General features: G+C 41.1%; 2 protein-coding genes across 2 annotated transcripts; one reads left to right on the plus strand and one right to left on the minus strand.

The window, feature by feature from the left end:
- Positions 1-1,803: 1,803 nt before the first annotated feature.
- On the plus strand, positions 1,804-8,115 carry LOC138239204 (glutathione S-transferase Mu 3-like). Its single transcript, XM_069190329.1, has 8 exons — positions 1,804-2,039; positions 3,811-3,886; positions 4,722-4,786; positions 5,043-5,124; positions 5,849-5,946; positions 6,809-6,904; positions 7,159-7,269; positions 7,832-8,115. Exons 1-8 carry the CDS (start codon positions 2,004-2,006, stop codon positions 7,925-7,927), a joined length of 660 nt encoding a protein of 219 aa, XP_069046430.1. The 5' UTR covers positions 1,804-2,003; the 3' UTR covers positions 7,928-8,115.
- On the minus strand, positions 8,105-25,870 carry eps8l3b (EPS8 signaling adaptor L3b). Its single transcript, XM_069190328.1, has 20 exons — positions 25,614-25,870; positions 21,756-21,837; positions 20,810-20,880; positions 20,056-20,120; positions 19,057-19,215; positions 18,638-18,787; positions 18,440-18,516; positions 17,947-18,080; positions 17,096-17,196; positions 16,320-16,440; positions 15,569-15,648; positions 14,919-14,993; positions 14,158-14,306; positions 13,501-13,666; positions 12,976-13,007; positions 11,417-11,510; positions 10,808-10,921; positions 9,925-10,010; positions 9,386-9,518; positions 8,105-9,002 (listed from the first exon to the last, which is right to left on the minus strand). Exons 2-20 carry the CDS (start codon positions 21,812-21,814, stop codon positions 8,964-8,966), a joined length of 1,905 nt encoding a protein of 634 aa, XP_069046429.1. The 5' UTR covers positions 21,815-21,837; positions 25,614-25,870; the 3' UTR covers positions 8,105-8,963.
- Positions 25,871-26,944: the final 1,074 nt, after the last annotated feature.

The raw sequence follows: 26,944 nt of genomic DNA on the forward strand, positions 1-26,944 counted from the left end.
TATATGCATATACATTACATACAGTATGTATATAGAGAAATGCACACGTTTTATACAGAGCCCTCCAAATGTACTAAGACCACAAAATCAAAAGTATTATTTTTCATCCACAGTCTGGTGTTCTATAGTAGGTGATGACTGGACCTGGAATAAAAGCTGAGAAAAAAAGGGGGAAAGGAAAAAAGTACACCACATTGTCTATTGACATACTAGAGTCATAGTCCTGAGTCACTATAATATTAATGATGTGATTTCCATGCAGTCATATGGCTATGCTTATCCCCATTACACACAAGGGTTCAACTCACACCATCTCCAATCATTCTTTCAGTTTAAAGTTCCTCCAATGGACAAAACGGTAACCATCAGTCAGAACTTCCTTTGTTCCTCCATTATACTGTATGTGCTGGGAGCTGTAAAATAACCACTGCTGCAGGTGTATTTTAATATGTTGGAAGCAAAAAATAAAAAAACCTTTTTTAGATCATTAGTTCGAAGATTTATTGTCTGCATAGTTAATAAAAGCTTTTATACATCTAAGATTTACCTCCTGAAGGAAACACAAATACACATAGGACTCTTTGGAAGTAGGTTTATTGTTTATTTAGTACAGAGTAATTTTATTTTACTACACCTCAGGAACTGAACTTTGCAAACACATGTAAAGTTTAATTTACCTTCTCAAAACATTCTTCCGGACTTCAGGTGGAGTTTGCAAGTACATTAGTGTCCAGATCTGTGTAGATCTATTCCAAGTGCTCTAGTTACTTACTACCTTCCAAAGAGGTGTGTGTTTGTGTGTGTGTCCTGTGATGTGCTGATATCACTTCCAGGTGTACTCCTGCCTTGTGCCTCTGTGCTTCTGGGATACATTCTGAGTTTCTTGTAATGAGCAGCTTACATAGATGACTAAATTATCTAAGTCACATTGCAAATATTTCTAAATAGGCCTTGTTCAAGGTTAAAAATGGAGCTACAAAGATATTGACTGTGTTACAAGCACACTTTGAAGATAAGTGTTCTGCTACCAAGGTGTGTCTTTGACCATTTTTACCTGTTTCAAGCTTTACAAAGACCATAAAGCAAAACAGATTTCGTTGTAGATGGAGTTCCTGTGCTAATACTTTATACTCATACTAATATTTTTTACTCAGAATGAAAAGAAACTTTTCACTGTATTAATATGTTTTCAGATACTAGTATTGGATATTACCCAGGTGTTTTTTATTGGTGTCATTTTGATCTGCGATATTTTTAATGCTAATATTCACGCATTTTTCTCTCCTTTTAGATTAATTAAGATCTTCCAGCAGAAATCTTAGGTAGAGCATTTTGCATATACTGAAAAGTTGAATTCCCTTTGCGGCAATGAGACTTTTATATCCAAGAGATTACAGTATGTGTGTGATGAAATGCACTCTCAAAACTACAGTTAATAAGTTAAAATCGATTTTAAATAGAGCTTTTTATTGTTAAACGTTCATACGTGAGTCGTTCTGTGGGATTCAAGATTTGCCCTGTGCCCTGTCGAACTGTTCGTCTGAAAGGTTGCAAGTTCTGACTTTTATCCTGTGCGCTACTGTTTTTTTAACCACTTTTAGACTTAGAGTATTTAGAACCCCACACACCAAACCACAGCTCTTCGTGAGCCTCTTCTGACTGCCACGCCAAATCACTCGGAGAAATTCGCTGCATCTTTCCTTATTAAGCTGTGAAGTTGTTTACAACTTATGGAGATTCGCTCCTCCCAGACGCACATCGAATGCAACCAAACCCATATAGCTATATAGCAGCTCCCCTTCGCTCTTATTCAGTCACAGGCTCTTAAAATCAGCTTTCTTGTTTTGAAATATCCTACTCTTAGTAGTCTAGGCTGTGATTGGGCCACATTTCCTCTGAGACCAGTCACGCAACTTTCACAGAAAGCAGAGCAGGTTCGGTTTGGAGTGGGAGTTAGTGTGTCGTTACATACTGGCAGCTTTTATCAACAGAGCGAGTGCAAGATGTCCATGGTACTAGCTTATTGGGATATCAGAGGGGTAAGAGAAACACTTATTGTCTTCTTGTTATCGTTAAATGCATGCTAGAAGTGTATTATTTCGCACTTTCTGCCTCAGATACCCTGTGCGATTGCACAATTCGAACAAGAGCTTCTTTTGTTTTATCTGAGCTCTTTAGGCCCGCGATTGTCCACAACTTTCTCCCATTTTCTAACCTTTTCTACGATAGGTTAGCGGGGGAGCCGGAGTCTGACCCGATGTCGTATCCAATTCATTATCCCCTGGAAATCTACAAGCATGTTTTTTCCAAATACCGTCTTGTTGATTTACAGTAGTACGACATTAAATCGGGGGAGAATTTTGAAAATCTGCACCGCCGAAACGGACCGGCGGTGGTCGTGTGTGAGATAATGAAATTTTAAAAACCAAAATGGGCAGAACGAATACTGACTGCTGTATTTACTACTGTATCTTTACCGACTACAGGAGAACTGAGCGTGTTTTTAAATGTACGGTAGTATAATAATTGATTCTTTAGGTTCAATTATCTGTTTTCTGTATTTGTTATGTATTACGTTCACGGTTACAAAACACTTCAGTACTGTTTGTAATCGTTGTACTTTTTGGTTTGCAGATAGTCGATCATCTAATGTATAATACCCTTTTAAGGGTTTGAGACCCAAAGAGTAGAATTAACCGTGCACACCATCTGATTTTTATACAGGTTGTAATGTCCGCTTGTAAAAGCCTTACTTTACGTATGATTCCGCTGAAGTACTGTAGGTAATGTTGTCAAGAAAGCCGTTGAACGTTTGTTACGGAACGTTTCAGAAACTGTATAGATACAAAAGATCAGATTGATAGATTACTTTGGATGATTACTTTAACTGGCCAGGCTTGACATGCTCCTATGGTCTACAGTCAAGGTAGACGAACAGCTGATTCAAGCTGAAAATCTAAAATGGGGACTTAGCACACAGTACGAAGGTCTCGCAGCCAAGAGAAACTGAAAACGTGTCGAGTCGAGTGCCTTATCGCATCACTTTGATTAAAATACCGTTGCCGTGTGCATGGTCCAATCTAAAAAAAAAAAAACTATCGTTCGCCTTTTAAAAAAATCGAAGTATTTTTACACATGTGATCAATAGCTAATAAAGGTTTTTTTTAACATAACCAGCTACTAAGTTGGAAAAACATCTGAAAACAGTTAATATATCCTGCTATATGTGCGTGCTATACAGTATCTGCTTATCAACTGTCCTTAGCCACTGCTTTAGTAGACCAATTGTATCCAAGCATGAATTTCTCCTAGGTTCGGGATTATTTTAGTTCAAGGTGCCCCGCGTTCCCCTTCACACCCCAGGGTGTTTGAACTGTCCTCTGCCCATCTGAAGAGCTTTTACTTTCTGCTGCTACCTAGGCTGTAGGGGCAGGATAGTTAAGCTACCCCATGTCGAACAAAAATAAGTTTCAACGAAGTTGTAGGTCTTTTTTCCTGACAAATTGAATCTGAAGCTTAGAGGGGTTCGATGCAGAAAGCTGCCCAGCTAGCCTGGTGGTTGAAGCTGATACTTTGGCTTCATTCGAGAAACAGCTGGATTAACTGCTAACAAACGAACAGGCCAGGTGGGCCCAGTGGCCTCTTCTCGTCTGTCAGCTTTCTTGTGTTCCAGTTCTCTTGCATGGTTTGAAGAAAAAGCCAGGGGAATGAATAAATTAGGTGCTTGAGGGTCCTCCCTGTAACACCTGTATTGGTAAAAGTGTATTTATTTAGGAGGTGTTTTCACTGCTCTGTATTTCATTCTCGCAGCTGGCTCAGCCCATTCGCCTCCTGCTGGAGTACACTGGCACCAAATATGAAGAGAAGTTCTACTCCTGTGGACAAGGTTATCTCATCCAGCAGGATTCTTTTAAAATATTGTTTCCCCTTTTTTTTTTGCATTGTGTAAGGTATGAAAGGGGAAGCTGGAAAGAAATTATTTTTTAAAATGTTTGTTTGAGAGATGATTTTATGCGTAGCAGCTGAGGGAGTGAACGTCACATTGGCAGGAGTTCGAAGTGGGCCGTGATTTTGCCTGTCTTTCACAGGACGGTGCACAGGAGGGACCAGTGACCTGCTTACACAGTGCGGCACTGGTGTTACTGGAATCCTCCTGGTAATAAGAGCTTCACCTTAACCCAGGGGATCTGAAACACAGCCCCTGGGGGAGCCCAGTGTCTTCTGGGTTTTGTTCCACCTCTCTCAGTTGAATTGCTGGTCTAATTTGTTAATTACCAGCCCAAATAATGTCTAGCCAGGCCTAAAGATGCTTTATAGGTATATGCACATTTACGGAAATGCATTTTGTTCATAATGAACAAGACCCTTAAGAAATATCCAATATATTTAATATAATTAGGTTAATTGTTTAATGTCTACTCTAAGGTTGGACCAAAAACCAGAAGAGACAAGGGCCAGCAGGAGTTGAGTTTGATACCTCTGCCTTAGCCACAGAGACCATGAGCAAGCTAGAGAAGCTGGTGTTTTCTTCAGCACTGTGGGGGGAAAGCAGAGATGCGAAGATCAGGTGAAACGTGCAGGGACAGCACCACTGCTCGGGCTGAGCCTGCTGGCTCGTTTACAGAACACTTGTTAGTGCACATTGGCTGAGGGTGTGAGGAGAGGCACCTGTGCACAAGGAAATATTTTAAATACCTCTCTGCCCTTCCTCTGCTTCTCAGCTCCTGACTATGACAAGAGCTGCTGGTTTGGGGAGAAGGAGAAGCTGGGAATGGACTTCCCTAATGTAAGTAGTCCTGTATGCATGTTTTCACATGCGTATATCTGCCTTGAGTTTCTTCGATTTAGTGAGAGCTGTAGCAGTATGGTATATCTAGGAATCGTTATTGAGGCAGATTCTGTCAGTTCTATCAGGAAAACAGATGATTGAGATCCTCAGATTAATTGGCTTCTAGTAATCAATTGCACAGGCTGGTCTGAATGGCCTCCTTTTGTTTTTATTAACATGTTATAATTCTCTCTTTCTGTGCCTTCTTCCTCAGCTCCCTTACCTGATTGATGGCGACAGGAAGATCACGCAGAGCAATGCCATCATTAGGTACATCGCCCGCAAGCACAATCTGTGTAAGTACCTCTCCCCCTGGCGGGTACTGTAGCGATCTCTGCAAGCGGTTGTGTGAGGTGACTGGTGGAGGAAGGCTGTCTTTCTCGCACCATGCTGTTTGATTCCATGTGCGTCTACAAAATGAAAGTGAACCTAGAGCTGTGATTGTGAGTTACGTGTCATAAATGAATGTCCCCGAAATGAAGAAGCAAATAAGTCTTAATGTTAAAACAAAGAATTTATTGCACTGCGTGTATTGTCGTAACCTGGCCAGATATTGCAAGCCTGGATTTGTTAGAGTTTTAAATCTTAACATCAGTATTGCTTAATAATAGCAGTACAGGTCAGTAGCATCCATGTTTGATACACGTTAGCTCATTGAGCCAGAGCTTGTCCTGGTTTCCATTATGTTAAACATCTGACTCCCCACTGGATGGGAAGCCAGATTACCCCCAGCTGGTCCCCATTGGGACTGGGGCAACTGGGGTAAAGTACCTTGCTGAAGGTACAACAGCAGTATCAGCAGCAGCATCAACTTGAAGCCACGACCTTTCAGTTATGAGATATGCCCTCAACACTACGTTGCCTCCAAACCACAGCAGCTAAGGATACCTAAACCACACTTGCAGGTCGATGTATGCTACCTGCCTGCACCCTGGCTTTTAAGACCACCCACGTGTGTGGTTTGGATACAGGGCACCATGAATTCTGCACTGAGAGCTGTGTCTCTGCTTCGGCTTTCAGGTGGTGAGAAAGAAGACGAGATAGTTCGAGTGGACATTCTGGAAAACCAGGCGATGGACTTCCGCAACGGCTTTGTCATCCTCTGCTACAGAGACTACGTGAGTAACGGTGATAAGTGCTCACGTAGCACCGTAGCGGTGATAAGTGATTTACTGCTACTTTAATAGTTTCAGTATTAAAGTAGCAGTAAATTTCACCAGGCTTTAACCTGCAACTGCAACATTTGGCCCATAATCTAAAGACTGGAGGCATGTCCACCAAGCATCAAACATATGACCTTAATTATAACTTCTGGGCTCTAGGCTCCTGATGGGAGGGATAGGGGTTCAAATGCCAGGTGGGACACTGCTGTTATACCTTGAGGGAAAGGTACTTTGATAAGAAAGGTAACCATAACTTCTGTGTTGCTTTGGTCAACCAAATCATGTCCTGACGCAGAGCTGCCCCTGTAATGTAAGGCTGAATGCAGAATGTCACAAAGCATCACGCACATGACGGAGATGTAAGAGAAGTTCAGGAGGAAGGTTTGATCCTAATCTCGCTCGCTGGTGTACAGTATATAGGATTCACAACTGAGACTTCCGTAGTGCATCTCTCTCATGCCCCTCCTGCCACCACATCTGTACACCTGCAGCACCCTGGCTCAGTCCTCAGAGTAATGAAGGGGGGTGGCTGGGCAGCCTCACTCTTCTTTCAGTGCTGCCAGTACCTTCAGCCAGGTGTACTTCTCCAAATACAGGCTGTATATCTCGTCTCTCTTGCATCTGTTAGGTTCTAGCCAAACTGCGGATATAATCATTATAACTGGTCATTGAGACCAACGAGTCATTAATGTTTTTTATCCCCTGATGCCTCAGATTAGTGTGACTCAGGCAGAGGGTTGTGAATGTCCACTTTCTCCTTGTGCGTGGCAAACATTGCTGAACAAGCTTCTTCTTTTTGCTAATTGAACTCTTGCAGGATAACCAGAAGTCTGCATACCTGGAGAAGCTCCCAAGTGTCCTGAAGCAGTTCTCCAACTTCATGGGAGAGAGGAAGTGGTTTGCAGGAGATAAGGTTGGGGAAAAATGAATTCTGAAAATGGACAGATACTGTGGGCTACTTATAACTGATCTTAATGTGGACATGGGTAACCAGACTTACTTCATCTATAATACCTCCTTGAGATAGAATCCAGCTCGCTTTTCTGACAAGCTATAAAAACTTTATTTAAAAAAAAGTTGAATGCTGCTTCTACACAATGCTAGATTGTCATATGAAGCATTAAATGCAAACTATGAGTGAAACCTTAACTGTTCTCTCTCTGATAGATCACTTTTGTTGACTTCATCATGTACGAGCTGTTGGACCAGCACCGAATGTTTGAACCCAAGTGTCTCGATGATTTCAAGAATCTGAAGGAGTTCCTTGACAGGTTTGAGGTGAGTGTCTGTTTTTTTTGTTCCCTGGTGAATCAGTGGAAAGGAAAGGTGGCTTTTTGTTTGGGTGAAAAGCAGCGTGTTAAAATGTTAAATGTCTGCAATGCCAGCATACTGCATTATTTTATTGTGTAAATGTCCCATTTTTCTGAAACTCTAGGACATGACATTTTGTAAAACAGATTATTGTTAATCACTGAACAGTACTGTTAATCCATCCAGGCTTGCATGTTCTCTATTGAGATTTTGTTTACTTGCCCCATTCTTGAATCTTGCAGTTCAGCCATTAGTAAATGGGTATTAACAGATCTGTTGTTTTAATTAAAATACCTCTTGAAATTTAGTTTTATATTGAACAGCATTTTCTAGCTGGCGTGTCAACACAGGGATGTGCCTGAGTAAGGTTCTACAGCTGACATTGTTTCTCCTTTTTACTTTTAAGCATGGAATTAATGTTGTTATTTTGCAGCCAATTCAAAGTGCTGACCCATTCAAAGCTCTTCCAGCTCATTACAATATGGGCAAGGCTACCTCCTGCTAACAGGTTTGTGTGCTTCTCTGGCAGGCGCTGGAGAAGATTGGGGCCTACATGAAATCAAAGAATTTCATCAAGACCCCCGTAAATAACAAGATGGCAAAGTGGGGAAACAAGAAGGAATGAAGTAAAGGATTTGTGGAAATCCAATACAGGAAAATACAGCAGTTCAAAATATTTTTGGAAACATGTGTCTTAGAACAAGGAGAATTGTCAAATTTGTTAAATTTTCTCTAACTGACCTAACAAAAACTAGGACTGAGTTGTGATAACCACCTCTGTTTTCTAAAATAAAGGCAACTGTTAAAAGTTAAGGGTGTGATTGCTTTATTGCTCTATAAATACATGCGATTAATAAGTTAGAACTTTGTAAAATTTTTACATTTCTAGGCAGGGTAGTTAACAGCTCTGAATTACAGGAAGGATGCATGCAGATTATTTTTCCAATTTAAATATAATAATTTATCTTTGCAGTTGGTATAGCAATGTAGCGCTCTTGTCAATTAGTAATTAAACCTGTGTAAGTTTTTAAAAGTGTGATCACAGTGAAGGGCTTTTTTATTGGAATTGATTAATGGTTTATCTTCACAACACTTTTAATAAATGACAAACTCATTTTGTAAGAATGCCATTTTTTCAGAAAGGGCAATTTATGTACATTGTTTATGCATTTGGTTTATATAAACATGTTGTTACAGTTTTAAAATTTGTTACAGTAATTAAATTACTGAATTTTTCATGCCATTGATATATTAGTATCACTAAGTCATTAACAAGAGAAATGTGTTTTCAGAGCAGATTCTACATACCACTCTAATCAGAAGTGCACTGGTATATCATGCAAAAATACACCACTTCAACTTTATATTTGTCTTCTCATTTAACACAAACTCCTTCTTTATTGTTGTATATGTGTTCTCAGAGATTTCTAACTGAGATCCACATGTACATCAATGAGTCCAACATGTAGAAGAGAAGCTAGTGGGCCCACTGGGTTATAATGCAGTGCAGAACTACCAGCACTACCAATGAACCAGTTTTACAAAAATGACTTTTAGTTTTTGAAGGGGACGGGGGACTTTGATGGTAACAAACAGGATTGTGAGTGCACAGACAACCTGTCTCTTAAGAGTTTCACAGCTCAGCTGTAGTCTCTCCATGCTCAGCGATAGTATGGGTCTTGTCCACTTTCACTGGCAAGCTATGAAAACAAAATACAATTAAGCCATTACAGAGTTGACATGAAATCCATATTAAAGGCTCCTTTCATTCAGTGCCGAGAAGTGTCGGGTTTACGGTGACCATAACTGATTATAGTTATGGAACTTCATTGTTTAAGATTTTTGTATGTTTTTTCATAAAGTTCATTTTTTCTTTTCTGAATGCTGAAGGATTCATGTATTTGTGGCCTTTTAATTTAAATTCCTGACAGATTAAACAGTCAGGGTTGCAGTGTGCCACTGTGCTGGAGACCTCCAATTCATTAAATCAAACCCTGAATGGTGTGGACTTTGTACAGTGATGAGTGTAGCTCTCACTGGCCCACAGTGGTGTGTGTGTTGGGGGATTGTTTAAGGAACTCACTGCTAGTGAAGACTTGACAGCCTGCAGCTGGAAGAAGACCCTTCCACCTTCCTCTGGACAAACCGACTTCAGCTCGTCACGCGTCATTCCCAGGAGCAGAGACCCACTGAGCACGCCCAGACAGCGTACTGTTCTGCAGACACACACAGCTTTCTGGTGAGAAACTGTACCACCTTCTTCTTGTTCATTGTGGCATACTGAAACTCAAGTAGACGGTTGGATTTTGTCATTAGCTCTGCCTGAAAACATATGATGCACTTCTTCCACATCTTGCATGGAATATTTTATTTCACTGAATAAAACATCTTCAGTGAGCATTCATGTAGCTAAATTTATCTTAGCTGAGAAAATACATTTGAATGAGATTAATGGTGATGGCATTTACTGAAAGGAATTATTAGTTTCAATACATTTAATTCTTGCACGCAACTGTTAGACATAAGGTATGCATGGTTTGTTAACAATTACACCAGAAACAGTCACAACATAGAAGCAAGAATCCATGAACTGAGCAGGGGTATATATCTACTAGGCCTTACATTTTGGAAAAGCCCTTGTATTCCAACCAGGCTTTCACTTCCTGAGGCTTGGAAGTCTTGTTCAGACTTGGAGGATTCAGCACATCCTAGGAAAGGAAGAAGGGGGTGCGGGGGCGGTGTTGAAGACATTAAACTTTCAGTTAGCATGCTTCCCTGCCTTTGCGATAAGCTTCACTGTCGCCATGCCCTCCACCCACCCTTATCTCTGAAGACTGCCCCACTCTAGAGTCCAGATGAAGAGTGCTGATGCCCAACAGTGAGAATGACATGCAAATCCACAAAGCTATACACAGCTGGAGAGATGGTTTGTGAGCTGCACTAATATAAACTAGTGATTCGCCTTTGAGGTACTTTCTGAACAATGGTTAAAGACCTGGAGCAGAAAGAAATGCTTATTTTAGTCAATGTGTAACTTTGAGACCAGGGATGATGAAACCAGAAAGCTCTGTCTCAGTCATTGGTTATCAATAGAGCATATGCAATTGAACTGGAAATATTGAAAATCTCACATTAAGCCTTCAGCTTGCTGTAACAAAATATATTATTTTGCATTTAGGAAGGAAGGAAAGGGAAAGCGCCCTCTACAGTACCTCATGCAGACAATATGTGAAAGTGTGCAGTCCAGTACAAGGTTGGTACATTTTTATAAAGTTTACTTTATCACAAGGTCATATTTTTATTTTTAAAATGTAATGTGCTATTCTATGGTTAAAGCAGAGTAAAGTATAGTAAAGTACATCAATCCCAATGTCATACATGGTGTACCATACCTCTGTCATACAGAGCCTTGGGAAAGTGTAGAAAAATGCAGAAACGTAACATAACCATAGCAAAGCCAGGAAAATACCATGTAACTCTGGGGAAGTATTCTGACACATCTCACCTGGTACTCGGCCTGCGGATTCTCCTCCATGGACTCCAGAACGTTGTGTGGCACAAAGCCTTCTTCCTCACGGATATTGCGCACCCTCCACCACTGCCTGGAGTCATCCAGAACCTGCACGCACCAGAGACAGACACACCCAGCCCCCCAACACAGATGTCAGACAGATCCTTCACAAAAACACACAGACCCCCAACAAAGATGTCAGACAGACAGATCCTCATACAAATACACACGCGGACATGAAAACACAAGACAAATATGTGGACCCATAGATGGATGTCAAACAGCCAGAGACACAGAGGTATACAAACACACCAGATAGACTCACACAAATGCATAGAGGCACCAAAGAAATAGGCACACATGCAAGCAATTCAGTGAATCAGTGCATGCCGACAAGATGGACTAATGAACTTGTGTACAGACTGATCAGTGCACATGTACACATACACAAGAAGGGTTAGTGCACACACATACAGCACAGATAGATCAGTGTAGGTGCACACATACACAACATGGATTATGCATGCACATGCAGACAGATTTGCGCACTAGTACACATACACAAGATGGGTTAGTGCACATATTGACAAGATTTTGGCACACCTGCACTATATCCCCTTTCATGATGCTCAGCTCCTGGTTGTTCCTGGCCATGAAATCATACATCACACGCATGTAACGAGGGTTCTCATTGGAGCTGTGACAGAGAAACAGACATTGTAAAGACATTTACATTGGAAATATTAAACTTAGCAATGCACAGACAGACTGCAGGAAACCTCTCATGACTTTAAGCAAAAGCTTTAGGATGTTGCAATGAACAGGCTCTTTAACACAGAACAGAGAAGAGACATTTTGACATCAAACAGACTGGTGCAGGATGCCAAAGTCTCACAAGTGATAACCTCTGAAAAGTAATTTGATATAAGAAACAGTAAAAATAGACATTTTGGAAAATCTTTTGAAACAGACAGATACATATGATCTGTACAAAGATCAGGAAGACACTGATGAAGTATGCAAAGTAACAAGTAATAGGTTTATTCCATGCTGAAAAAAAGAAGAAAGAGAACACAGCGTTTCAGCCGTGGAGCCTTCTTCAGGTGTGAGAGAGACACTCTTTACAGCTACCCACCTGAACTGATGAAGTATTACATCTATGAACTGTATGTGCTTATTTTGTATTTGATAGAAGACATATTTCTGATAAATCTGACAATTAAGTATTATCATATCATATTTCTCCCTCAAACACTAATACAATTAGTTTTGAAACAGTTACATCAGAGTTCCTCAATCCAGTTCCCTGAGAGACATAAACCGGTTTCCCGGTCCTGGTCTTTGACCCTTCCTCTATTTTCTGGTTTTCATTCCAACCCTGCAAACTTTGCTAGTTTAGATCATCAAGCCCTTATATCAAACTGTTTGCTTGTGATTTTTGAAACAGTTTCTGCTCTTAAATAGAAGAATAAGGTTAGAAATTAGCTCCTGGTTTCACCTCCCCTGTCTCTCAGGTTTATTGTTTCAGAGATCTTTAAACATTGTTTTATTTATAAAAAGGTCAAATTGCAAGCTCTGTTGGATTGAAAAGGAAAACAGTCAGGAAAGAACTGTGTTCTTCCAAGAACAAAGAAGCAGGTTTCTGCTTTAAGTGGTGGACCAGAAGATGGTGTGCCTGCATGAAGCAGCCAGAACTTCCAAACTGTTGCCCAGGTATGGTGACTGGGGACACTGTGCTGTAGGAGATGCTGTCATTCAGGTCCTGACCACTTAGTCATTAAAGATCCCAGGGCACAGTTAATGGCTAAACTCCACTCTGGGTTGACTTGCACAATCTGGCCTCCCGAACATTTTCTCCGTCATCTATTTGCTGAAGCCATTTCTCACTTCTCCATCGGATCTGCTGCACACTGAGCACAGTTGGGCAGCTGGGGGAGAATGGCTGCTGTGTGTCACCCAGGTGTGGGAGAGTGGGGTGAAGTGGATGCAAAGTTGTTTCTCAAGACAATTTGGTACAATCTGAACATAAAAAAAACAAAGCTTGTAAGGCTCGTAATTAATCTGTATGACATACTGTATACACATGTGGCCACTGACCAGGGTTTTGAAAGAGTGCATAAAAGATAGTTTTAGTTTTATATTTGTTGCTGGTTTTACATTACCGTGTCTGGGGACTGCTCCAGGGATCTGGATTCTACAGGGGGGAAACACAAAAAAGGAATACTGTCATTACATATACATTATAAATACATAGATATAGATTCACAGATGTGTGTTTATCCAAAGTGATTTACAATGCTAGTCCAGTTTACATGCAAAAATGCTGTAACTGTAGCATAAAATACTAATAAAACCACAGAAGACAGTAACAGTTAACAGTTAACAGTGTTAAATAGTTGCGCAATACTAAGGAGTTTCAGTATTGCGTGACAGACAGGATGTTCTAACATGACAGCATGGTCAGTAACTGAGGGTTAGTTTTGGGTCTCTAGAAAAAAGTATATTCTGAACTTTTATGTTTTTTGTTATTTTTATGTCGGCGTTTCTGAAAAGTGTGTAAAAATAACAGTGAATGACAAGATAGGACAGACTTTTCTGAAAATGTAAAAGCTTTTGAAAAGATATTAACTATGGCCTTATCTTTACGGTATCAGACGGCTTTATTTCCGTGGCTGTCGCATGTCTACCTGTTCAGGCGTGAACATATTCTCCCTCTCTGGGACGTCACGGCGACCCTCCCGCCTCATGCTGGCGTGGTTTGCAGTGGGTGGTATCACTGGAGTTGGTGGCTGCCAGCCATCAGAGAACTCGGGGATATAGGGAGGGATGTTATTGCCGTCTGGCCACTGTGATCTGAAATAAAGGGGCAGATACGATCCCTTGTTAGCATTAGACAACGATGGCATAACACCCTCCTCCATCCCAGTACAGCCCAGGTCCAGCCTTGCTGTTGTGTTTTCTTTCTGCACACTGTTGTTAATATCACTTTTGGGAGAGGCTCAGATGGCATATATAGAGACAGGTGCTTAAATCCTTATAGATCTCAATGGAGTGTTTTTGAAATTGGGACCATAGGGAAGGGAGTCTCTGAAAACACTGTTTTCTTCCAAAGCATCTACTGATGTAACATAGGTGATGCCACACTGGGGACAGTATGTCTTGACCACAACAGCCCCCAAACCATGCTTGTTTTAAGAGCTGAGACCCTAACCTCCCCACCCCCCATGCTGAAACTGCACAGGAACACGATCACAGAAGCAAGTAGTGCAAGGTGCTCCACTGGCACACTTCAACAAAAAGCTGAGACACAACAGTTCGGACAAGGAATGCAAAAAGCGCTTCACCTGGGCACATTCCAGGCATCACCCAGCGAGCACCACAGCTGGTCCTCCTCGGGACTGACCTCCTGCCTCAACAGCTGGATGGCTGGTGGCGTGAGCAGGGGGGTGAGGACTGAAGGCGGAAGGTCTCTCCAGGGGCAATTAGATGTAAGCTGAGAAGGTGGGGAGAGAGCAGATAGTCCACCGGTCTGGGTACCTCCACATGCTTGAAGTCCCATAATGATTAAGCTGTCTTTTCTTTATTATATCTAATTACTCTGGACTTAATGAAAATCTGATCAAAGTGCACTTGATAGACGGAAAGCAGCCATCACAATTTAACAATGCAAACATCTGTGAACCTACTGTGTCCTCTGTGGTTGTACAAACAAATAAATTCTCATAAAATGTCCCATCAAACTGCTTAGTAACCCCAAGGTTCTGCTAGAATATGCCCCTCTCTCATGAGCCTTAATACATCTCTGAAAAGACGTCTCATACACGTAACAAGGAGAGGGGGGGGGGTTTCCCTAATCCAGATGTTTCGTGAAGGAAACGAGGGTTTTCAGCTTCAACAAGTTATCTGGGTAGCATGTTCCAGACTCCCACAGCCCATTATTCTAAAAAAAAACCTGCCGCTGCTTCTTCATTTTTAATGCTCTTCCCCTTTCGTGGAGAAATGACATTAGGCACACATACAGTAAGCACACAAATAGGAACCATAACCGGACCTGCAGCACTTTCTCCTGAGCAGAAATAGGTGAGAACATGAGAGCGATACTCACAAAACCCAAAGCTGAGAAGAGGATATGGACAAAGTCAGGTGCACTGGGATTGTGGATCTTGCCATTCAGCTTCCCCTATAGGCAGAGAAGGGCAGATGGGTTTTAATTAGCAGAATATTCCTGCAATGTATTATGAAAGGAGCACATAGGATGAAACGGTTTCATCTGCAAGGGATTACAGTTCATCTTCCTTTTCTCTGAAGACAAAAGTCTGCCCTTTACAGGCTGAGTACGACACTGTGCATCATTACAGTTACAATAAACCACTGATGAAATCCAAATGATCCCATTGCCTCTTGCAATACAGTTAACAAATCATGAGCAGACGCATGGTATGCTGTTGAGAGTGATGTTAGTAGAATGCTTACACAACATTTTCTAATAGTTCACACTGCATTATTATAGATCACACTTAAAACGCTTAAACTGGAAGTTGTGCTCTAAATTTTAAATGCAAACAATGGTGCATTTTTGGACTACCACAATTTATATTGATTCTCAACAGCCCTTACCAGCTGAAAGTTTGACAGTAAATACACATGGTATTCATTTTTGCACTTTCCCATTCTTGCTTTCCTTCACTGTGCTTAACAAGGTTTCATATTATACATCATAAGGCACAAGATAACAGATGTTGATTTATACTGTACCAGGAGATTGAATCCATATTTGATTTTCTGCATACAGGAGACGAACTCCCCTGTCGATGGTAATCCCTGTACAGGAGCATCTGCAGAGAGCGAACACGCAGAGTCTCCACTGAATGTCTCATACAGTTTGGGACAAGTGCTGTTATACTGCTTTTTCCCAGGTTGATTAAGTGGAATTTACTTACTGAAAAACCTTTGTAGATTCGGAAAAGCTCCACAGCCAGGCTAGTGAAATCTTAGACTAATCTTCGAGTGAAGATTGAAAGATTTTATAAACATCGAGGCAGCAGCGTAGGGTAGTTGTTAGGGTTCTGGAGTTTTTAAACTGGATACTGCTGAGTTCAAACAAACATTGTTGTACTCTCGAGCAACTTACTTCTCTCAGACTGCTCAAATGTACAAACGGGTCTTCATTCTTACTGCTCGTACGTCAGAATGGTTCTCAGTTAACTTACCTTGTCAATTTTTCCTTGTGAAATTAGTATTTTATTAAAAAAAGAGATCAAAAGATCCAGAATACACTAAGTTTACTTTGTGATAAAAATGCCTATTTGCCAATTGTGATGAAAATGAACACTAATATGCAATTATATATTCTCTTTTACAGATAAGTAGGTTGGACATTTGAAACTTTGTACAGCAATATAAGGACATAAATAGAATAAATCATATTTGGGCAGCAGACATCTTTTATAAAAGAAAAATAAAGTGCAGGGAAACAATTTCATGGTTCATCTTTTTTTAGACTCACTTTTTTTACTTTTATTTTTTTTGCTCTTCTTTTCCTTCTCCTTCCCTGGGGTCTGTGCCACCACTGCCCCCACTTGGCCAATAAAGAGTTCCACATCGTTCAGCACGTGGTTCAGGATCTCCTAGACATGCACACACACGCATGAAGCCCAGACTTTTTATTTTCTCTGTACACACCCCTGTCTAGGGAGAGACGGCAGTAGATTCAGTTTGTGGCCGCCTCATAGGTGCACTTTTGTATTTCTGCTACAATCACTAAGACAGTTTGCTGAAATCTGGTAGAAGTGCACCAAGCATTTTAGGGAATATGACAGAGACGGACAGTATCCTCTCCATTTTCGTGTAGGATGAACACTAGAATATACAGTAACAAGCCTTAATGAAGCAGAAAATGGACCATTTAACTCACATTCATTTTCTCAAGCACAAAGAACAGTAATTCTCTGAAAGCATCTAGCTTTGTTTTGAAAGATCATGCTGTCCCTAGTCACACAATGTGGTTACAGTAGCCTTCAGATGAACTTGCTGTTTGCTGTTTTATTCACAATTGTGAAAGCTCTTTTTAAGGCAATCAAGGAATACAAGAACCTCGCACTCTTTTTATCTACTTTTTTGCACCAATTTTCCAGTCACTCCACTTTATCATCTGTTGATGTATTTCCTATGCTTTTGACGAGACAGTGCTTTAAAATATATATCTATTTTTTTATTTATTGTTAGCAGCAGGGGATGATGGGCCAATTGGCTTCCTCTAATCGTTACAGTGTGAGTACTGACCACGTTCCTCTCTAGCTCAGCTTTCTGCAGGTCTGGGGGCTCCTCTGGCATATACTGGGGTTCCTCCTGGGGCGTGAATTGTTGGGAGTGGTTGTCCTCCTCTGAGAGAGACACAGAGAATTGAAGCAATCACTCCGTATCTCTCACACAGTCAGTGACGCACAAGTCATCACATTGTACTTGCACACTTACACACAAACACAACCAAAACGTCTGCAGCGTTTCCCCATATATTGTGCAATTTCAGTCACTCCACAAAATGCAAAACAAAGCCTTGTTGTTTAAATTGTAACAACTATTCCACTTTCTTTTCCTCCCTAGAATTTAATTCCAGCTACTTTGGGGTTCGGTTTTGTCGCAGTGCTACTCCAGACAGGGCAAGTTCGTGATAAAAGAGCCCCACCCCTACAAAACCCATACATAGAGGGCACTCCAGTGCAGAACTGAACCAGAACCCATGAAGTTACAGCACCACTCATCAGTCACTGTTAAGGTGTTACACATACTGATTAGTAAATACTAGTTTTCATTTGTCGATGCCTCTTACTCTTAGGAAATGTTTATGAGTTTTAAGCCTCAATTTTCCATATTGTCAAACTGCCTGTATATGTCATTTCCTAAGAGTACAGCAGTTGGCCCACTGGTTTGCCAATGATAAAGATATTGATGTCCATCATGTTCATCTGCTGAACACCCAGAATGGGTAAAGTGGAACAATCAGGTTCATCTTATGTTATCCTTTCTTGTGGTCTGGGTTTCACAGCTCTGTGGATCCTCCCGTAGAAAGGTCCTAATCTGCCTGCCATTACTTCAAACAGTGATTAGACTGGGAGTCATTTAGACAGACCCACCATAATCTGGAGTGGTCCACTGTGACGAGTGTGGTTCTGGTCCAGACCACCTGTCCATGGGAGGCAGCAGGGGAGGCGGCTTGTTGCGTTGTTGCCTCGGGCCCTGCTGGCCAATGATGTTCTCCAGATTGTCCCTGAGAGAGATGAGAGGGCAGAGGTAGACACTGAAAACAGCACTGACCAGTGAAAGACCTTCCAAGCTCATATGATGGGCTACTTTACTTACATGAAGGAGATTTTTCCCTGAGGAAAATTCCCATAATCTTCAGCATTTGCCCAACAAGTTAAAAAATTGTATTCATTGGATTTCTTCTTTCCATAACTGTGCAGTATTGTATACTAACATGGGTACTTTCAGAATAATGCCTGTGCATTTATTTCTGCAACAGAAAGCTCTTACATATCTTGCTGTGTGTGCAGTTCCTGTCATCACAGTGCATACACTGAAAGGCAGAATTTGTTTCTGGACACAGTGTGGCCTTCTCAGCCTTACCGGATATTGTCCTGGTTCCCTGTTTCCTCTCTCCTCTGGTTAATAGCCTTGTCCAAGTCTGCCCTGACATGCTCTGCCTGCAGGGGACACACAGTGAGAAACGGAGCAGAGAGAGCTCTGTATGTTGCACAGAGTTCTGCCTTGACAAAGGGACAGAGCACCCAGGTTTAGGTCTCAATGTCCAGAAGGCATCCTCACCCCCATTTCCTCGCACTGGAAGAGGAAGACGCTGGTCCGACTCTTGTTGCGCTCCTGCACGGTGATGGTCAGGATGGAGTCGTACACACAGCTGTGCAGCACGGCCTTCACCTCCACTATGGCACGGAGGGGGAAGGACTCCAGCTCCTCCTGGAGCAGACAAAGAGGGGAAAAGAGGCTGACATTCAACCAAAGCAGTGGCTCAAAGGTGAAATTCATTTCTAACCCACAGTACCATATGATCCATGTAAGTGGAGGAAGCTCAGCTCTGGTTCATCTGGGAGAAGCACCAGTTATACCTTCCCAGTTGCTCAGGCCTGGCCACTGCACAGGTGCACTAGACATCAGTGACCATGAGGGCAGGGACACCTCGAACAGCCAGAAACCAGCAGAATGACCTCCCTGGCCCCTCTCCTCACCTTGGTCTCGATGTCGGTGAGCTGCAGGCTGCTCCCCTGCACCTCCAGGAGCATGTCCTGACCCCAGACCCGCCCCTGGGCGTCCAGCTGCTTGAGCTGGGAGATGCAGTCGTCGACGGTGTGCACCTCCCTGTTGTCCAGCTCGCTTGTGAACAGGTGCTGCAGGAGGAGGGAAAGAGGGGGGCCTGAGCTCTTGGAGGACCCAGCGGGCAGACTGGCAAACCAGCACAGGAGGACACGAAACAAGCAGGAGAATATCCAGCTAACCATATAGCATGTGGTCTGTCTAAGAGAGTGGTGAGGAAACATCTGTTTTTCAGCCCATTATAGGAAGAACACATTTGTGCAGGACAGAAAGAGGTAAAAATGTTTGGCTTTTTTTCTCTCACACATCTGTTATAAACGAGGGCCTCAATTTTCCATTTGAAGCAACAAGTGTTAGAGAGAGTCCTCCTCTCATCTGTGTAACCGTCTGAATGCCTGAAGACGTCTTGTGATTCATGCTACTTCTTTGCTGTTTTTTGCGCTTTGAGAAGGTTCTCAGCATGAGTAATGCCTCCATTATCAGAAAGCCGGGAATTCCTATCCCTGACGCACAGTTTTTCAGTCCATCATTGGGCACACACAAAGGAACAATTTAGAGATACCAGATAACCTAAACATCAGGTCTTTGGGACATGGGAAGAAAATGGAACTCCCAAAGAATACACACATGAGCATGTGTATAGAAGGACACACAAACTCCACACAGATGCCCCAATCTGCAATCAAACTCAGTATCCAAGAGCTATGAAATAGAAGCAGTTAACACCTTGCTACTATTCCACCTCTTTTCATTCTATGTAAATTCACAGCATTTGAAGATTTTGCTGTGCTTTTTTGTCTTCAGACCTGATTGTGAGAGATTTTTGTAACATGAATTGAAATTAAATAGCTCTGAATCTGGAAGTATTTTCTTCCACATGGGATGGGCTAGTGAAGCTGCTTTTCAGACTGTACCTCCACCCGGAACTGGAAGTTGTCTGGTTGTCTGGTTATTGACTCTGCATACTCCTTCCTCTGCTCTGTAAGCAAAAGAGAAGAAGACCTGATCTACAAAGCCCAGGTTTTTCGATACGACGTCTCTTTGATATGAAACTTGCCTTGACAGGTAAGAGGAATGAGCCCAAGAATTATTAACTTTAGATCTCCTGCAGCTAGAACTCAGTGAGTACCATAAACCAAGATTACAACAAAAACAACCTTGTCCGACCCAATTCCACTATTCTAGGAACAGACCTTCATGATTCGTGAAATACTGGTGACAAATGACACCAGGACAAAATAACTCAAATTAACTGCATGTTCAAGGCCTGTCACCCCAATTCAGTTGTGAAAAAGCCTAATTGTTTTCTGTAAAAATAGGAGCAAATGCCTTGTAGAGACCTTGCTGGAAAGAACTGCCCATAAAAACGAGGCTATCCTCGCTGCCTGGTCCCTCAATAAATGAATTTGCTCGGCTACAGGGTGTAATTGGTCTGCATTATCAACTACTCTAGGTATATACTGCATCTATGATATCTTCAGGACAACGGCTCTATGGATGTGACTGCCATTTCAGCCTCAGAATATTCTGGAACACAATGTGTATTTACAATACAGACGAAAAAAGCTTAAATCTAGCATTAGAGTTTCTCTTGTGAGTACTGGGATGATTTTTGAACATTTCCACCCTGATTCACGAAGTGCACGAGCAGAAGCCGGCTGTACTCACTGTAAATGGCCTTGGCACTGGGGCGTGACAGGCTGGACCTCTCTGACGAGGGCTCATCACGAAGGAACCCACTGCGGAGCACAGACACAGCTAGGTCAGTGACCTGCGTGTGGAGATTAGCCACGTGCCCGCTACTTGGTGAATTGTCAATCAAGAGATTATCAGTAAACAACTCCACAACAGAGGAGAAGGTAGAGGGGTACAGGCAGCACAGTCGGGTAGTAGCTCCGACAGGAGTAGAGGTGTGTCCCTCATTGACAGCATCGCAGTGCAAGTGTCCGGGAGGTCACAGGAGTCACCCAGGTGAGCTCTGGCCATCCAGTCCCACCCGACCTTTGGCTGAGAGCTATCACTTGGAGAATCCCAATCCCAATCTAATAGCATTATGATCCAGGCTTGAACTCATGACTGTAGACTTGAACCTGTGCTCAAGCAAGAAGCTTTCCAGGTTGAGCCAGTCAGGAGGCACCACAGTGCATTTTCATGGGAATTTTTGTTCTAGAAATTTGCACAGTGTTCTGGGATGCCCTGGCATGAAAGGTATTTTGCAAGGCATTACATTACATTTTTATAGAGTTGTTCATCTCCAGCAAAGCCATTACAGTTGGGGTTTCTACACAGCCTGTCCACTACACAGGGGGCTGGCCAGTTGTAGTCTGTGGGGACCTGATAAATTATCAGGTCAAGTTTTGGAGTAGGGAAATCTGCAACCTGTTTATTCATCTGTGCCAAATATGTCATTTAAATCAGGAGAGGCTAGATCATGTACTGTATTTGATGGTCATACTGTTGGTTGCTTAGTGTGGATTTTCTGTACCAGAGTGAATAAAACAACATTTTTCATGTGTTTAGAAACTGATGATCCAATGGTCAAACACAAACAGGTCCAGAACTGCCCCTTTCCACTCCCCACAAGCACTGCACCAACACCACACCCTTGACTTACTTGGACAGGAAAGGCCCCTCATAGTCCCTGGAGTCAAACAGGCTGTTGTTTCTGTACATCCTGAGGTGTGAGCAGCAGGGATCTGAAACATGGGAAACAGCTGATTTACTCAGGGAATTGAGAAACACACCTGTAAGAACGGTTACATTCGAGAGGCATTTGGGCCCATCTAGATGGTTTGGTAGTGATCTGAGGTTCTCATCTAGCTTGTTTTTGAAAGAAGCCAGAGTGTGGGCTTCAACAACATGGCTGAGTAGCTTGTTCCAGACCTTTACCCCCCTTTGTGACTTCTGTCCTGATTGCAGGATCTCATCCAGATGTTCTTTAAGTGAGACCTGGGCACTGGTTTGATCCCCAAAACCCACAACCCAAGAAACTAGACAAAGCACAGTGACAGAACATTCTGCAGAGAGGTACTGCAGGTGCTGTAGGCCTTTTCATTCCCCATGAATATAATGAATTTCTGACAATTTTGCCAGAGTTGAGGCAGGATACACCCACACCCTCCACATCCACATCTGTCCCCTGGATTCTTCAGAAGTGAACAAGCGAAATATAAAAAGGATTTACAATGCTGAAATATTCTTAAAGGTTTAAACCTTTTGACTGTGGCACACAGAAATATTACTATAATAATATGTTTATTTCGTAGATGTTTATGTTCATATATATTAATGCTACTGTCTGTCTTTTTAGACAACACTATTTGCTTCACAGAATTTAGGCAATAAATACGATAGCAAAAGATCTCTGGCAGCGGTTGAACTGTAGGATGCAGTCATGTTGATCAACTCACTTTGTTACTTTAATTGGCTAATGGAGAGCATAACTAATGTGAATCTAATTTGATCCTGCAGCCTTAGGATTATTTTCCATCTCAAACATTAGTTGACAGAAAGGGCACTGATTGAATGGCATTTCAGCCCATGTTCAATTGATAAAGTTAGCTAAATATTTATTATGTGTGGTGCCCAACTTTCTCTTCAGCCAAAGTAAATATTTCCTCAACTATCTCCCAGTCCTGAGCACAGCAAGTAAACATTATTGGAACCCTACAACTACTTTAAATAAAAGAAAATCTTTATCTATCCATTATCAGAAAGCTGTTTATTCCCGGTAAAGGTATAGAGTTTTCTAACAACAGATAATTTCTAAAAAATAAATGACCAGAGGGGAGTTTAACTGTTCCACAAAGTGAGTTTATATAAGATTAAGCCTCACTGGCCCTTATTCCTTTATCAGAACGTCAATATATCTTGATCAATGAAGCATATGAAACAATGAACTTGAGACAGAAACAGGGAGAATATCATTAATAAGACAGATCAGAATATCTAAGCAAAAGAAAATCAGAATCTTTTCTCCATTCTGTTTTTGGCTGGTAAAAGGAAAAGCCATCACATTGATACAGTAACACGCTGTTACTCATTACACCCCAGTCATTAGTTAATCTTTCATTTCTACATTATCGCAGACAGCAAAGCCCTGAAGATGATCACAGATAAACAGACTGGAGGCAACACCTGACTCATCTATACAGCCTGTACAGATATACAGATTGAATTAGTTTTGCCCCCACTTTCATTCTAGTGTACAAAAATAATATGAATGGGAAAAATAATGTCAAACCCAAAAGGATTTTTAAAAACAATGCCTAAAAATTCAATAATTGATCATCTGGAAAACAAAATGGCAATGACATTTTACTTACCTTTCAGGAATTATAGACACTGACCATTCCTAGAGGATATTCCTAGAGGACATTTTGAAGTGAAGTTGACTTTACATTACAAATACCCAATATTAAAAAACGTACTGATTGAAAAATCTCGAACATGCTTTCTAAAGTAAATCACGCATACGCAATCATGTGAAACACCCGATTTAAAATTCATCTACACATTAACTACAAGCAATGCTGTGTTAGAGGAACTACAGAACCACAGACAAGATTTTTTGATTTATTACTTCTAATCTCGGACTTCCAACAGGACAAAACTTCAGGCTACTTATCTTTGTCATCTCACAAGCCATCCATCCATTTTCTTTATCCAATACAGAGTGGAGCCAGAGCCTATCCTGATAAGCAATGGGGATAAGACAGGATACACCCTGGATGGGATGCCACTCCATGACTGGGCACACACAGACATGCACACACTCACAGCTGGGCCAGTGTTCCCAAAAGCCAATCAACCTACTAATACTGTATGTCTTTGGACTGTGGGAGGACACCAGAGCACCTGGAAGAAACCCACATGAACATGGGGAGAACGAACAAACCGTACACAGATTGAATCCTGGGAGACCCTAGTGCTGAGAAGCAGCAATGCTAGCCACTGCGCCACCATGCTGCCCCAGTTCACAATCTCACTAGCTAACTTATTTTACGTAGAAAAACCAGGCCATTTGCAAACCAGCAGTGAGCATCATCTGCTGGCTGAAGTTTTGATTTGGACCCAGTCAAAATGGTTTTCCTCAAGTTGTCACTAAACTAACACAAGTACATTATGCCTAGACCCTCCGACTTTAGTTGCATTCCAGATTTTTAAAGTCAACTATTATTTTCTTGTCGTTTTTAGCGTCTAGGTAGATATTCTAGATAATTAGAATGTTAATGAAGGCAATGTATTAATTGAAGTTTAGTCTCTGTGGGATGTGTGGAACAGATCTGTATTGCATTATGACTTCATATGCGTTAATACAGTGTTAGATTGCAATGCACATACACAAAGGATAGTACTGCAGAAAGTTAAAACATCTTGAATTTTAAAGATGTTAATTTAGTTAAAACAAAATGTTAGCAATTACACTTCATGCTCTGTTTAACCTCTGTATATCACAGTAGCAGATCCCTGAATGCTGCCCTATATCCTTCAGGTCATAAAAAGGCTAGATTCTTTCCACGAAGGAATACAGGACATAACATTTTGAATGAAACTACACTCATACAATCAGAAGTAATGACTCACAAACATCTGGAAAGAAATGCTGCACACAATCATTGGGTGTGCCCACCCCCTAACCCCTATAGAAGATGGCTAGATAAGACAGTTTCTGAGAATCCCTCAAGATTGCTATGCCAAACTCGGGCAAAAATCTCACCTACAGTATCAGGATTCTTGATTACGTCCATGGAACTTACCTTAATTAAGGAATAGCCTGACATCACAAACTATAAATGCCGTTCTGATTCTTTTCAGAATAATTGATAGTGTCAAAAATTCTTGGATATTAAGTCACTAACATCAAATTATCATATTTGACAACATAGATTTTGGAAGTCAACAAATTTCACAAAAGATGAATAAAGGATGTTCTTTCAGGCTTTTAGCTGCTAGAGCTTCGAACTCAAATATTTATGTTCATGATCACAAGATACGGTTAGTTAGACATTAAAGTCACTATGTTATTTCCTGGTGCTGATCGGTGCAAAAAGATTACCGTACTTAAACCTCATTTAAAACTCCTATTTAGAAAATTCACTATCATTTACTGAAAGCTCTAAAGGCAATTTTTTCTATTTTTACCAGCTTAAGGTGTTATGTAACATTTTATACACACATCTGTATGTGTATACAATCATATATAATTCTCTCCTTTCTTTTATGGTCTGAAGACAAAGATACTCTTAATACTAAAGAAGTCTCATTTCAAAGTATTTACAGTACACATAACTGATTCCTTCATATATTGAATTTACACATCAGTCACAATTTCTACCACATAACATATAGTCTCCCATTTCTCATGATTAATAATTGTGGTATTTCCTTGTTGAACTAATTGCACAGCTGACCTCTTAATCTTTTACTTTACTCCAGATCAACACACTCCCACCCTATACGAAAACATTACCCTTTTTCTTCTTTGTTTTTTCCCTTTTGTCTCACTTGGCAGTTTTCAAATCCACAACGTTCCCCGTGTGTGTAATCCAGACATCGTAAGGTTTTTCTTTGCATTAAACACAGCTACCAGGAGAAAGACTTTCTGCTCACAATGCTGGGTTAAAGTCCACTTCCTGGAAAATCCATGCCCTCTCTCAAGACGTTTCGTAATTTTAATATTCTGCATCAGCAAATGGACACAGGACCCCGGGGCTTGCTCCTGGAACATATGAGCAAGGGAGTGGCTAACACTCTGCCTGGGCTCAAAGGTTGTAAACACTTTTAGAGGATAACCCTCGAGAATGACCGAAAAAAGCCATGCCTAGTTTTTTATAGCAGGCTGTAGAGATTACACAGAAGCTCTTGCAAAATACACAAAGCATTTAACAGCAGATGATTGCAGCAGTTACTGCTGATTTTTTTTATGCAAGGTGTGGAATACTTAAAATCTAACACTAGGCATTTAAATGTTGCTCCCCACAGGACACTATAGCGCTTTCAAAAGGTAGGAGAGTCCCAATCTTACCCACCTCAGAATAAAACGTCAGAAAAGACTACCCATCGGTCAGAAAAAACAAATGGCTTTTTACTCTTAGGGTATACATCAAATTATTTCAATATTTAATATTTAATTAAATGTGTTAATGTAATAAAAGTGTGTTAAGAGCATAGGATAGGACATCCATCTTCCTCATGTGTTGAGAAAATCACATTCAATATACAATTGAACCATGATATTAATACTGTAAGAGGTGTATGAATCCCGACATTGTAAGGCTCATATACTTTAACAAAATTCCGTAAATTGAAAGGAACAAGAGTTCAACAATAGATAGCAAATGATGCAACACAGCTTAGTCTTTACCTATCTTCTGTGTGCAAATACTGGCATTCACCTGAAATGCGTCTGACTTCATAAGGAAACAAAAGCCTTTCATTTTTAAGACACTATCAAAATCAAATGAATACCAAAAGTTTGGTGTTCCATTGAATAAACTGAGTATGGACTCAATTTCTACTTCAGAGCACACATACTGCATCTTGCTGAAGTGTCCATCTACAATGTTCACAGAGCTAATCTAAGCATCACCTGTCTTTCATATGATTTCTCAACATTCCCACTACAGAGAATGAGAACACACAAATGTCCTCAAACCCTCAAAATAAACATCTTCTGGGACATTGGAAAAATACTAAATGACACTCTTTCATATTCATTCATTCACAAGAACATATAAAAATGCTTCCTTATGCTAAACCTTACTGCTTAGGAAAATGTTTTATCAAATTTACATTTGCAGG

Source organism: Lepisosteus oculatus, chromosome 5 (genome assembly GCF_040954835.1).
Source record: "Lepisosteus oculatus isolate fLepOcu1 chromosome 5, fLepOcu1.hap2, whole genome shotgun sequence".
Lineage (NCBI taxonomy): Eukaryota > Metazoa > Chordata > Actinopteri > Semionotiformes > Lepisosteidae > Lepisosteus > Lepisosteus oculatus.